The following is a 14,423-nucleotide window of genomic DNA, read 5'->3' as shown; positions in this document are numbered from 1 at the left end:
GTATCCTTGTTAGGTTAGCTAATTTTATCCCTTTTTGTTTGTGTTTTTATGGTTGTGTGGAAGAGGATGCGGGTAGGCATCTCTTTCGTGTCTTAGATCTAACACGGGTTAGATTGGTTAGGTGGTCTGGATGGTTTTGGCTCCTTGTGATAGTGGACAGGTTCTGTCATGTAAGCGGGCGAACCCCCTTTGACAAGATCCTACTTGGATTCTACCATGTAACTGGATCAGAAATCCCTTTGGTAGATCCGAAGAGTCTTTCAGCAACAGGTCACGCCCTTGCTGTAGCTCTTCAGGCAATGCAGACTAATTGACAGTACCCATGAAGTCTTCTGCCTAACCAGGTAAGAACCAAGGTTTTTATATCCTACAACATATGTTGTTTCCCTTTTCTATATTGTTTAGCTGTCTCTTACCCTCCACCAAGGGTGCCAATCAGCTAAGTATATATCTGACAGGAAAGTTCATGTACAAAAATGATATTGTTAAGATGCAATAAAGTTTTGTACATACTTACCTGGCAGATATATACGATTAATGGCCCGCCCAGCCTCCCTTCAGGAGACAGGTGGAAGAGAAAATCTGATTAGAAAACGGGATTGGTTCATATACCCGCCTCCCAGCGGCGGGGTAGACCACCTGACCTACCTGTCGCGTGTGCCGTGAGATTTGAAATTCTGTCGGGAACGTCGGAGACTATAGCTAAGTATATATCTGCCAGGTAAGTATGTACAAAACTTTATTATATCTTAACAATATCATTTTTACTACCTATAACGATATTAATTTTGCATATGCCACTTAATAGTTTCTGTAACTTTTTATGCAGATTGCGGGCAGACAAAACAGCAGCAGGCACACGAGAGGGATTAGTTGATTTGACCATTGGTGGCCTTTGGTGGTTGCGGGAGAGCATGGTCACACTTGGTGGTATGGTGGAGTTGGTAACCCTTCTCACAACTCACTCCCCACCAACATTTCCTCAGGAAACTCCAGTTATTCAAGCTATATCTGCACTCCATGATGTGTTTGCCACTCTTCACGTATGTTGACCATTGAAGTTGTTCTTTTATGTGGAAAATTGTGAGATGGTAACCTTATGATAGATATCATTCTGAGGTCTGTGTAAAAAAGGGGAAGATTGATATATTCCAAGAGTAGGTGAATATAACTTTGGTAAACTGGTAGGACTTTTTTTGAAAGATGGATATTTGTAACAATTACAAGAAACTGGAAGAGATTGGGAATGTCAGAATCCAAGAGGCAGCATATGAGTAACAGTTGAAGCTGATGGGGGAAGGGCTGCTACATTTGAGACTACATATAAGTAAAATGAAATCTCAATAGGTGTTAAAGTGCTATACCTAGATAAATTTAAACTGCTCCTTCTTTTATCATTTTTCAACAGATTTCATTTAGATTTTTATGCTCTGGAGGCCCATATCTGTCTGATTAACAAAAACATTTTTTATATTGAGTATTGAATTTGGCATTTTTGTGACAGAAAAAAATGAAAATTTTAACTTGTATATTTTGCAAATCAGTAATTGTCACTAACATTTCTTTAAACATACTCCTCCAGTAGGATTATCAATAAAAATATCTTGGATTCCAGCACAAGTAGGCATAAAAGGGAATAAAAATGTAGATTCTGCTGCTAAATTAGCTTGCACTATTCCTCCAACAGTTACACATACCCCAGTATCAGACTTAATAATATCTGTCAAACCATTGATATACCAAGATTGACAAAAAAAATGATCCTTAATATTAACCACAAATAAGCTAAAAACTATAAAAACGGAAGTGTATGCATGGAAGTTGTCTTCACAAAAAGAAAGATCAAAAGAAGTACGTAATCCTAACAAGACTCCGTGTAGGACACAGTATATTCTCGCATGGTCACTTATATCAAAACTGCATACTGACCCAATGAAGTGTAATATATGTCAAACTCCCATGACTGTACTATATTTACTTATCAAATGCTCAGGTTCGACCCCCCAAAGACACATTTATTTGTTCATGAAACTTACCTGTCAGATATATATATAGCTGTATTCTCTGAAGTCCGACAGAATTTCTAAAAACTTTCGACACACGTAGTGGAAGTAGGGTGGTTAGTACCCATTCCCGCCGCTGGGAGGCGGGTATCAGGAACCATTCCCATTTTCTATCAGATTTTTTCTGTCGCCGGTGTTATAAACAACTGTTTACAGCACCTCCGCCTCAGGATTTTGGAAAACTTTTCATTGGCTTGAGTATCCTCTTGACTTTTTGGTTTTTTGTTATTGGATCGATAGCTTGGCATACGTGACTTTGGATTGTTTTGATTTTGGCTTGGTTTTTTCCTTAAATATGTCTGGATCTAGTTCGGCTAGCGCCAGGGTGTGTATGAAAGATGAATGCAAGGTGAGGCTACCAAAAGCCTTGGTTGATCCTCACACAGTGTGTAAAGGTTGTAGGGGACAAGTTTGTAGGTATGATTTTCGCTGCAGTGAGTGCGAAAGTTTGAGTGATGTGCAATGGAAGACGTATGAATCCTACGTTAATAAATTAGAGCGTGACAGGATCAGGAGGTCTTCCTCCAGGAGTAAATCGGGTAGGAGACAGGGTATTAATGTAACCCCTTCTAACCCTCCTTTAGATTTTGTGTCTCCTAACCCCGTAGTGTTGCCTTCGGGCCCTCAAGTGGTGTCTGCGGAGGGTAATCCCCTTTCGCTTATTTTGGATTCATTGAAAACGCTTGAATCTAAAGTTCTTGCCCTTGAAAACAGGCAAAGTGCTAAGTGCAGTGATAGTGCCCCTTGTGAAGTGAAGGGGGCGTCAGATCGGCCCTATAGCGCCTCTAGGCTGGGACCTCTGCCGGACTCCCAAGACTCAGGGAGAGGGCATGTCGAAGGCCGAAGGAGGGTTACGGGGATCCCCCACCGATCTGACGTCCCTTCAGCAGTTTCTGTGGACGCATCCCAGGCTGCTAAGGAGCGTGCTCGAGCACGCATCCTGAAAGATTGTTTCTCGTCTTCAAACGTGTCCTCCCCGCGCAAGGGGTGGGAATCTCGTCCGGATTCGCGGCCTTTGAAGTTGTTATTCTTCTCCACGGAAAGCGTAGCCTTTCCGCCCCAGAAGAAGTCTAGGACGTCATCTGATGATGACGCCTTCGAGCGCCCCAGTCACTCTAGAGCCAAGGCTGTTCCTGGGAGAAGGAAGAAGGCGTCCCCTCGCCCCTCGCCTTCTCACAGGCACAGCTCTTCTCCTCGTAAGGAGACTTCTCAGACTGAGATAATCCTTGCTATGCAACGGCAACTGGACGCTTTACTTAAGCAGAAGGAGACGGTTCCTCATCGCAAGAAGGACGACAGACTTCCGATCAAGAGAACAAGACAGTCTTCTCCGCCTGCTCCTCTTTCGTCCCCGTCTCCTGATATTTCCCCCTCTAGGCTTCGTTCTTCTCCCCAGTGTTCGTCTAGAGGTGGCGGTAGACGTCATGAAAGAGAGAGGTTTCATCACTCTCCCCTCTCTTCTCGACGAGAGGACGCTCGGCATTCCGATCTCGACGTTCCTGCTGGCGACGTTGTAGTTCCTGTCGAACGAACTTCAGTACGTTCTGCTCCTCTTCTACATGCTTGTGTCGACGCTCAACGGGACGCTCGTCAGGTGGCAGGCCCTGTTTCTTCGCGGGACGTTCGTAGGGACGCTTCGCGGGACGTTAGGAGAGACGCTCCACTCGACGCTTATTTTGACGCTTCGCTGGACGCTTGGTTGGACGCTTCGTTGGACGCTCGGAGGGACGCTAGGTTGGACGCTCTGATGGACGCTAGTAAACATAGTCGTAAGAGCACTTTGGACGCGAATGTGGAAGTTCGCTATCACTCGAACGCTGTTCCCGAGTCTTTTGCTGACGCTTCACGTCTTCCTACAACTTCACGTTCTCCTCAAGTTTTGATTTCTGACCCTGTGACTGTTAAGGATTCTGTTAAGGGTCCTCTACCCTCTTCTTCTCGACATCGTTCTGACATGAGACATGGAGCGAAAGGACCTTAGCCTCTTCCTTCGGGGTTTCACTCGGGTAAGGAAGAAGGGGAATTAAGCTGTTCTTCTGAGGATGTTGACGAAGAACAACCTTCGACGTCGGCTTCTTCGGACTACCAAGTATTGGCTCGGCTGCTCCGTGATTCGTTTGGGGATACCTTCCTTCCTTCTGCCCCTCCTTCTCCTCCATCGCAGTTTTCGTCGTCGAAAGCAAGCAAGACGCCAGGGTTTGTGAAAATGAAGACGTCATTGTCTACCAAGAGAGCTTTCCGTAAGGTTAACACCTGGATGGAGTCTAGGAAAGCAAAGGGAAGGACCACTTTCGCCCTGCCTCCGTCTAGACTTAGCGGTAAGGCAGGGATGTGGTATGAAACTGGCGAAGAGTTAGGACTGAAGGTTCCTACTTCAGCGCAAGGAGATTTCGCCAGCGTTGTTGATGCCTCAAGGAGATCTCTTTTAGCTTCAGCGGAAGTGTCGTGGACAACTTCGGAACTTGACCATCTGTTGAAGGGCCTTTTTAGGTCCTTGGAATGAATGAATGAATGATTGGAAGTTTTCTGGCATCCTGACATCGAAGGTCATTGACGCCGATATCGTTTATTATAAATAAAGAATAAAAGTATTCAATTAAAACCATAAAAGCAAATATATCATTGTAAAAGTTAAATAGCTTTCAGAAGACCTGCTTCTGAAATAAATCTAAAAATGCCACTTGCATTGTATGACACATCATGTCCAAGAATCTTGCTAAGGATGAACCTGCCATCCTCACCTCGAGCCTCAAACAGATATCTATTTCTTTCTGTGCTATAAGTGGGGCATTCAGTCAACAAATGCTTCACGGTCAAGGGTATCAAACAGTCGTCACAATATGGTTGGTGTTGGCCAGCTAGCAAAAACTCGTGTCATCCGAGTGTGACCAATTCTGAGACGACAAAGAGTAGTCTCCCACTTTCGGGGCATAACGTTATATTTCCAAGGGGATATAACATTTGTTATTTCTCTCATCTTATTATCAGCTAAGCTTTCCCAATGCTTTTGCCAATTATTACAAATAAAATTCTTAAGTGTAGGTAAAAAATCATTACATGGAATGGGATACCTTCTTTCACACCCATAACTAATTTTAGAAAAAATTAAGGCCTTGTATAATTTTAAAATAGTTTTGCGGTCTGCCCCCCCATGATGTATGTGACAATACTTTTAAAAGATTCAGAGCCTCAAGACACTTAACTTTTAATGCCTTTAAGTGAGGAACCCATGTCAACCTGCAATCAAATATCAAACCTAAAAATCTAGCTTCATTTACACATGGGATCCGTTGGCCTTTGATGTATATATCCGGGTCAGGATGTACTCCCCGAATACGACAGAAATGGACAACAGTAGTTTTGTTTGTCGAAAACTTAAATCCATTCATATCAGCCCACTGAATAATTTTGTCAATTGAGAGTTGTAGTTTTCTCTCAACCATCGACATTCTAGATCCAGCAAATGATATGGAGAGATCATCTACAAATAATGTTGAGAGAATATCTTGGGGAATGACAGAGGATATCCCATTAATGGCTAGTGCAAATAGTGTTACACTTAGCACACTACCCTGGGGAACTCCTTCTTCCTGACATCTCCTCTCTGATAGAGTTTCCCCACTCTGACTTGAAAAAATCTATGTGAAACAAATGATTGAATGAACATGGTAACTCTCCTCGTAACCCCAATTCATGAATGGTTTTAAGTATACCATATCTCCATGCAGTATCATATGCCTTCTCAAGATCAAAAAAAGACTGTTACATGGTGCTGTTTGGAAGCAAGGCTTCACAAATAGAGGATTCCAGTCGCATCAACACATCAGTCGTTGAATGCATTTTTCTAAATCCACACTGGATAGGTGATAAAATACCCTTCTTTTCCAGGTACCATACCAGTCTTACATTGACCATCTTCTCCATGATCTTACATAAACAAGATGTCAATGCAATTGGTCGATAGTTTGCAGCTAAAAACTTATCCTTACCAGGTTTTAAAAAGGCTAAGATAATGGCTAGTTCCCAAACACTTGGATAACTATGATCATGCTTAAAATAAACAACTTGGTATTAACAGGTACATGTTTAATCATTGCATATGGAATTTCATCGGGTCCAGGGGCTGTATCATTACATGTAGCAAGTGCGGAGTCAAATTCTCTTTCAGTAAAAGGAGAGTTGTATGACTCTTCCCTTCCTGTTGCAAAATTTAAAATTTTCTTTTCTTCATTGCTCCATAAACTGGTGACCAGGAGCTACTTCACACTTGCGTGATACATTTGAGAAATGATCCGCCAGGGCATTACTAACCTCAGTTGCTCCAGTCACATACTGATCATTCACCTTCAACACTGGTGGTGGGTTGGGGGTGAATTTGCCTGCTATCTTTTTTACTTTCCTCCACACAGAAGATGGTGGTGTTCTACTGTTAATGGAGGAAACAAAAGACACCCAAGACTGGCGCCTAGCTTCTTTCATGGCACGACGGAACTGTGCTCTACTTTCTTGTATATAATTAAATTCTCCTCAGTACGGTGTCTGCGCAAACTGGTTAAAGACCTTCTTGTGGCTCTTTGCAGGGCAGTTAATTCTGAAGACCACCAGGGGACTGGTCGTCGTTTGAATAACCCTGTTGTTTTGGGAATTGAATTGACTCCTGCTGTATGAAGGGTTCCATTCAGCATGTCTATGGCATCATCAATATTTTCAAACTGTTCTGCATTCCCTTCAATTTCGCTTAGCTCACGAAATCTACCCCAGTCTGCCTTGTCATGATTCCATCGTGGCGATCTCTGTAAAGGTGGACCATTGTTAGTGTTGATAATGATTGGTGCATGATCACTAGTATGCCAATCATCTGGTCCCTCCAATCAAAAATCAATAAGAAGGCAATTAGAGCTTGCGATTGATAGGTCAATGCATGACAAGGTACCTGTCTGGACATGAAAGTGTGTGGGCTCTCCTGTATTAAGGAGTCCGACATCCTCATTTTCCACAATTGATGATATAATATTGCCCCTTGTGTTTGCTAAAACATCGCCCCATAAAGGATGTCTACCATTCAAATCTCCCAATAAGAGAAAAGGTTGGGGGAGTTGTTGAATCACCTCTACTAAATTATCATACAAAATATTATCATTTGGAGGTAGGTACAGAGAGCATATTGTATATTTTCTCCCTATATCAATCTGTACAACCACTGCCTGCAGAGGTGTACGAATAGACAAAGATATTTGGGGAACATCTCGACGAACGTAAATGAGACTTCCGCCATGGCTCCCTGCTTGTTGATTATATGGTGTTCTATAGCTAATATACTCTCGAGGACAAGGAGTATTAGCATCAAGCTTGCTTTCCTGTAGACATACAATTATGGGGGAATGCTCATGAATTAGTAGCTTAAGTTCTTCATATTTGGCCCTTAAACCCTGACAATTCCATTGCAAAATGGAGGAGAAAACTATGGATCACTTCTGGAAGACATCTTGGATGAGGTCTTCCCATTGGCAACTTTTAATCTAACATTATTTCCTGTAGGTTTCTTTAGAGATGGTCTTGATATATTGGGTTTTACGTTTGTCTTTTTCTTTGTCTCCTTTTGATCTATTTGTTGAGGCGGATGGTGGACCTCAACTTGAATTTCTGATTTATTCAAGTTATCTTCCAGTTGATCAGAAACATCAACAGATAAAACATCAAATTTATTTGACGTCATAGCTTTAATGTTTCTGATGGAAGGGGGTGAGAGAGATGGAGGTCTCTCTCTTTTTCGATTAATAGGTGGTGGGCTTCTAGGTTTTTGCACCTTCCCCACAACAGGTGCACCAGGCAAGTTGGTTTTAAGTGGAACCTCCATCAAATCAGGCAAGGACATGGCCTGAGAGAGGTTTGTACTACTAATAGTAATGGGGGACGAAGGTTGTACGGGGATGGGCAATGCCCCACTGTTAATACACTGTGGCAAAGCCTCAGAAGGCAATATGCTTACCTCATCATGCAGCATTTTATCATTAGATGGTATATTTCTTTTTATAGAACTATTGGCAGTGCTAGATGGGTTTGATTTTAGTGCCTTTGCATAACTACTTGATTTATCTAATAGTCTTTTGGCATATCCCACACTTATGTGTTCTAAGTTGGATTTGTTAAGGGCAAGCTTCTTCCGACTTATACAGCTCGCAGCTCGGTCAGTGGATTTATGATTTGAGCTGCAATTTAAACACCTGGCTTCAAGTGCACATTCTCCATGGTAAGATTTAGAGCAAATACCACACATTTTTTCGTTTTTGCAAACTTTTGACGGGTGTCCAAATTTAAAACAATTAAAACATTGCAGTGGCTTCTGCTTGAATGGTCGAACTTTAATAATTTCATTTTCAATAATAATGCGGGAAGGTACATCTGCATCCTGGAAAGTAAGGATAATCATTGATGTACCTGGAACTTTGTGTACTTTCCATACATTTAGTGGACACATGGCCAGTATCTCCTCCTCTGTAAATTCATACAGATCTTTGTTAAAAACTACTCCCCTTCCGTAAGGCTAAAATTTAGGTGGGGTTTGACATCTAACTTAATATTATCATCATTTGTTTTAAGGTTGGATAGTATTACAGATTGTGTGCATGATTTGGCTTGGATAAGGTAATATTTTTTCCAAAACGAGATATGTCTCCCGGTGCAATAGTTCCTACTTTTTTCTGAATTAATTTGCATATTTTGAAATAATTCCCTGTAACCCCCATGAGATTCAGCTACAAGCCACATCGGTGGTTTTGGCTTCCTCTGGGAAGGCATAACTACATCAGCATCTTTTCAAACCAGTCCGCAGGTCTATAAACATCCAAATCCTTTGGTACCTTGTCGCAAAGAGCAGCCATTATATTCAAGTTATTAATTTTGATATTATTAATATTACATATGCACTAAATGCTTCGTCATGACTATTGTAAGATATCCGTGAATCCCATTTTGGTATCTTCCAGTTTCATTCTTATTTCTGTTATAGATCCATAACACTCAAATTCTTTATATATATTATCATAATTTGTCTCTATTGGAATTTGGTAACATGAAGGATTCGAAGTTTCCTTGCGTTACCCAGATTACTCAATTTTGGAATAACAATGGAATGGTCCTTCCTAGTTCCGAGGTCATCAACAGAGTTTTCCCTAATTAAATTAGCAGAGGTCGTCAACAGTGTCTGAGGTTCACCATTCGATCCAGGGGTACAAGAAACATTAATTTCCGTCATTAAATTAGTTGGGGGAAAGAAAAAAGTTAGACTGTCTGACATCCCAAAAGAGAACCCATTATCCTTTCATGAAATTAATTTCTCCACCAATGACACCTGCGAGAGCTGCTTCCCAAATGTCCACTCCCTACCCTACCACAAAGGGATGGTACCACTATGATTAGAGTGGCTCAAGTGTAAGCCAACCCGCTTGATGGGACTGAGAGCATTACAGGAATACAATCATCCCCACTTTAATCATAGCGGCAGGCAAACCGGACAGAATGCCGAGATCCTATCTCTATGAAACCGGCCAACCCTGGAATCCGAAGGCCAGTTATGGTTCGAGAATAGTCCCGCATGCCAGTATGGAAATACTGACATTCCAAGGTGTCCAAACATTATCGGGTAGTTGGCAAGACCACCACAGCTCCCACAATTGGTTTTGAAAAAATTTCCAATCCCGGATATGATGTCCCCCCAAAAAAACATCGGACAGTGAAATGGGTAAGAGTTTTGACAGCAAGGTTGGAGAAAGTTGATAAATATGAAGAAGAATGAAACAATTATAAGTAATAGAAATAGGATGAGAGAAATTTAGAGTCAAACTGAGGAAAAACAAAAATTCCCCAGTTCGAGAGCCCTCTTGCCCGTCACCAGGCTTCAGCACGGGAATGATATGCCGTGCGGAAGCCCAATGACTTCATCAAGGCATTCTCTCATTAAGAGGGTTAGGTCCTTGGAAGTCTTCAACTTCTTAGACTGGTGTCTCGGAGTGTTAGATAACCAGTCTCGTAAGCCAGATTCGATCAGCTTGGGGGAGCTGTCCAGTGTATTGTCATTCATGGACAAGGCCGTCAGGGATGGCTCAGAGGAGTTAGCCTCTCATTTTTCAGCAGGGGTGTTGAAGAAAAGATCGCTTTATTGCAATTTTGCGGCTAAGTCTGTCTCTCCCTCACAGAGGACAGAACTTTTGTATGCGCCTTTTTCGAGTCATCTCTTCCCCCAGGCTATGGTGAAGGATCTGGCAGTAAGTCTTCAGGAAAAAGCCACTCAAGACCTTTTGGCTCAGTCGTCGAGACGTCCTGCTGGCCCTTCCACGTCTTCAGGAGTCCAATCGAATAAAAAGCAGAAGCCCTTTCGTGGAGGGACTTCCGCTAGATCTTCACCCCGAGGAAGGAGTCTTCCTAGAGGTAGACCCCCGGCTAAGTCTAGGGGCAAGAAGTGAGAGATCCTTCCTTCAGGCACCGGTAGGAGCCAGGCTGCAGTTGTTTGGAGAGGCCTGGAGAGAAAGAGAGGCGGACACCTGGTCTCTCAACATCATAGAGAAGGGGTACAAGATCCCTTTCGTAAAGCCGCCCCCGCTGACTTCTACTCCCAGGGACTTGTCCCCGTCATATCCTCAAGAAAAGCGGAAGATACTCTTCGACCTGCTCGAGCAGATGCTCGAGAAGCGAGCAGTGGAACAGGTCTTAGACCTGGCAACGCCAGGATTTTACAAAAACAGATTTTGTTTCTTTGTACCGAAACATCGGGAGGGTGGCGGCCGGTCTTGGACTAAGTCGTCTAAACCTCTTTATAGAGAAGCAGAGGTTCAAGATGGAGACACCTCAGTCAGTTCTGGGGGCCTTAAGACCTGGAGATTGGATGGTATCGCTCGACCTTCAGGACGCCTACTTTCACGTCCCGATACATCCCCAATCTATGAAGTACCTTTCGGTTCGTCCCTGAAAGGAAGGTCTTTCAGTTCAGGGGCTCTTTGTTTTGGACTGAGTACGGCCCCTTTTGTCTTCACCATCTTAATGAAGAATGTGGCGAGGTGGCTCCATCTTTCCAACATCAGGATCTCGCTCTACCTGGACGACTGGCTCATACGAGCTCTTCGCAGACCCGCGGGCCTGAAGGGACCTGCAAACGACTCTGTCTTTAGCTGCGTCCCTGGGACTTCTGGTGAACTTCGAAAAGTCACATCTGACCCCAACACAGTCCATCGTGTATCTGGGGATTCAGATGGATTCAGTGGCTTTTCGGGCTTTTCCGTCCCAGGAACGTCAGCAACAAGGCATAGAAAAAGTGTCAGCCTTTCTAGGGAAGGATTCATGCTCGGTGAGGGAATGGATGAGTCTGCTGGGGACCATTTCCTCGCTGGAGAAGTTTGTTTCCCTGGGGAGGCTACACCTCCGACCTCTTCAGTTCTTCCTGTCGGACAGCTGGAGAAACAAGGACAACTTCGACATGATGTTAACCATCTCAGAAGAGGTAAAGAGCCATCTAAGATGGTGGCTCGATTTGTGGAAGCTGTCAGAGGGTATATCCCTCAAGCTTCGGAACCCTGACCTAGTGTTGTTCTCCGACGCGTCATCCACGGGGTGGGGAGCAACACTAGGGGGGGAGGAAGTGTCAGGCACCTGGAGAGGGGAACAGGTAGCCTGGCATATCAACTTCAAAGAACTGGCAGCTGTTCAGTTAGCGCTCCAGTTCTTCCAGGACAGTCTCCCGTCGAGTAGTCCAAGTCAACTCGGACAACACCACAGCCCTGGCATACTTGAAGAAACAAGGAGGAACACACTCTCGCTCCCTGTTCGCTCTAGCGAAAGAGATTCTGCTTTGGGCGAAGGCGAGAGAGATCACGATCTTGACAAGGTTCATTGCCGGAGTCGAGAACGTCCGTGCGGATCTCCTCAGTCGACAAGGACAGTTGCTGCCGACAGAGTGGACCCTCAATCAGGACGTATGCCAGGAGCTGTGGGGTCTTTGGGGATGTCCTTTGGCGGACATTTTTGCAACCTCAAGAACGGCGAGACTTCCTCTTTATTGCTCCCCGGTTTCTCGATCAGGGGGCAGTAGGCAGTAGACGCCGCCCTTTTATGGGATTGGACGGGCCTAGATCTCTACGCATTTCCCCCCTTCAAGATTCTGGGGGAGGTGATGTATAAGTTCACAGCTTAGGAGGGGACGAGGTTGATGTTAATCGCCCCCTTTTGGCCCGCAGCGAACTGGTTCACAGAGGTGATGTCCTACCTGGTGGATTTTCCGAGATCTCTTCCATTAAGGAGAGATCTACTCAAACAGCCCCACTTCGAGAGGTACCACAAAAACCTCTCCGCTCTGAGTCTGATTGCGTTCAGACTATCAAGAAGTTGGCCAGAGCGAGAGGTTTTTCGAAACCTGTGGCTAAAGCTATCGCCACCGCGAGGAGACCTTCATCAATCGCGGTTTACCAATCGAAGTGGGCAGCTTTTAGAAGTTGGTGTAGAAAGAAAGGAGTTTCCTCTACCATGACCTCTGTGAGCCAGATCGCCGACTTCCTACTTTATCTTAGACGAGATCTGAAGCTTGCAGTGTCAACCATTAAAGGCTACAGAAGTGTCTTATCTGTGGTTTTTCGCCATAGAGGTCTTGACCTCGCTAATAACAAGGATCTCCATGATCTATTGAGATCTTACGAGACCACCAAGGTGCCGCTACCAAAGTTACCTTCGTGGAACCTAGACGTGGTCCTCAAGTTTTTAATGTCAAGTCGCTTTGAACCTCTTTACTCCACTTCTTTGCGAGATTTGACGAAGAAGACTGTATTCCTAACTGCTCTGGCGACGGCGAAGAGAGTTAGCGAGATACAGGCTATTAGTAAACATGTCGGCTTCAAAGGGCATAATGCGGTCTGCTCTTTGGGTATGTCATTTCTGGCTAAGAACGAAAACCCTTCCAATCCTTGGCCTAAAACGTTCGAGATCAAGGGTATGGCAGAGATCATTGGTCAAGAGCCAGAAAGAGTCCTGTCCTGTTAGGCTCTTAGAGAATATCTTCGTAGAACAAAGGATTGTAGAGGTTCTGCGGAGAACTTATGGTGTTCGGTCAAGAGACCAAATATGCTCATGTCCAAGAATGCACTGGCATTCTTTTTAAGAAACACCATAAAGGAGGCGCACTCTTCTTGCAAAGACAGTGACTTTAGGCTGTTAAAAGTTAACGCTCACGAAGTAAGGGCTATTTCGACCTCGATAGCCTTTCAGAAGAATATGGCCCTCAAAGACATTTTAAGTGCCACTTTTAGGAGGAGTAACTCAGTGTTCGCCTCGCACTACCTACGGGAGGTGAGAACGACATATGAAAACTGTTACTCTCTTGGACCATACGTCGCCGCAGACACTGTTTTGTTTTGGGGGGCAGGAGGTAGCACTCATCCTTTCTCCGATAGAAAAGGGTAGGGAGTTTTAATACTTGTAATGTTTATGGTTTGTAGGGTCGGCCGCCGATGCGGTCGTCTCTTCTTTTAGCCTTTGGTATATGGGAGTATTTTGTTAGGCTAACTTAGGTGGTGGTTTTGCCTCGTTGCCCTCAGAAGTATGGTCATGGTCTAGTCACATTGTGGTCTCGCCCCCGTTGACAGATCCATCTAGAGCGCACCAACACACAGGTCACTACCTTGGTTGGGTAACCTCTAGTGAAGTGAGATGCAGGGCTTTGGGTGACAGTAATCACGAAGTCAGCTATGCTAACAGGTAAGGAACTAAGATGTCAATCATCTACATTTATATGTTTCCTAAAAATCCTTTTCTGTCTCTCCCACCGCCAAAGGTGGGGGGGGGGGATTCAGCTATATATAATATCTGACAGGTAAGTTTCATGAACAAAAATATATTGTTAAGATACAGTAAAGTTTGTTCATACTTACCTGGCAGATATATTATATTTTAAGTACCCACCCACCTCCCCTCAGGAGACAGTGGAGATTGAAATCTGATAGAAAATGGGAATGGTTCCTGATACCCAGCCTCCCAGCGGCGGGAATGGGTACTAACCACCCTACTCCCACTACGTGTGTCGAAAGTTTTTAGAAATTCTGTCGGACTTCAGAGAATACAGCTATATATATATATCTGGCAGGTAAGTATGAACAAACTTTATTGTATCTTAACAATATCATTTTTCGAAATTTAACAATGAAAAATATTCTCACTGATAGCAAAGAATTTTTTACTCAAGATTATTATTATTATTTTAATCCTTAAGAGCCAGGCCAATAAAACATTTGCAATAATGAAAAATATTTTCAATGAAAGCTAAGGTTTTCATACAATCAATTTACCTGTCAGATATATGCATAGCTAAGACTCCGTCGTCCC

The 14,423-nt window shown here is 43.8% G+C and overlaps 1 protein-coding gene across 1 annotated transcript in view; it reads left to right on the top strand.

Moving 5' to 3' along the window:
* LOC135222695 (serine/threonine-protein kinase SMG1-like) overlaps positions 1 to 14,423 on the top strand; it is a gene marked incomplete at its 5' end in the record, with an annotated part of 271,434 nt that overhangs the window by 181,347 nt on the left and 75,664 nt on the right. Inside the window, 1 exon segment of the mRNA XM_064260879.1 lies at positions 830 to 1,043. Coding sequence (XP_064116949.1) covers positions 830 to 1,043 — 214 coding nt within the window.

This window comes from Macrobrachium nipponense, chromosome 8 (assembly GCF_015104395.2).
Source record: "Macrobrachium nipponense isolate FS-2020 chromosome 8, ASM1510439v2, whole genome shotgun sequence".
Classification (NCBI taxonomy): domain Eukaryota; kingdom Metazoa; phylum Arthropoda; class Malacostraca; order Decapoda; family Palaemonidae; genus Macrobrachium; species Macrobrachium nipponense.
The sequence above is the reverse complement of the archived record's forward strand: the minus strand, read 5'-3'. Positions and strand labels throughout refer to the sequence as shown.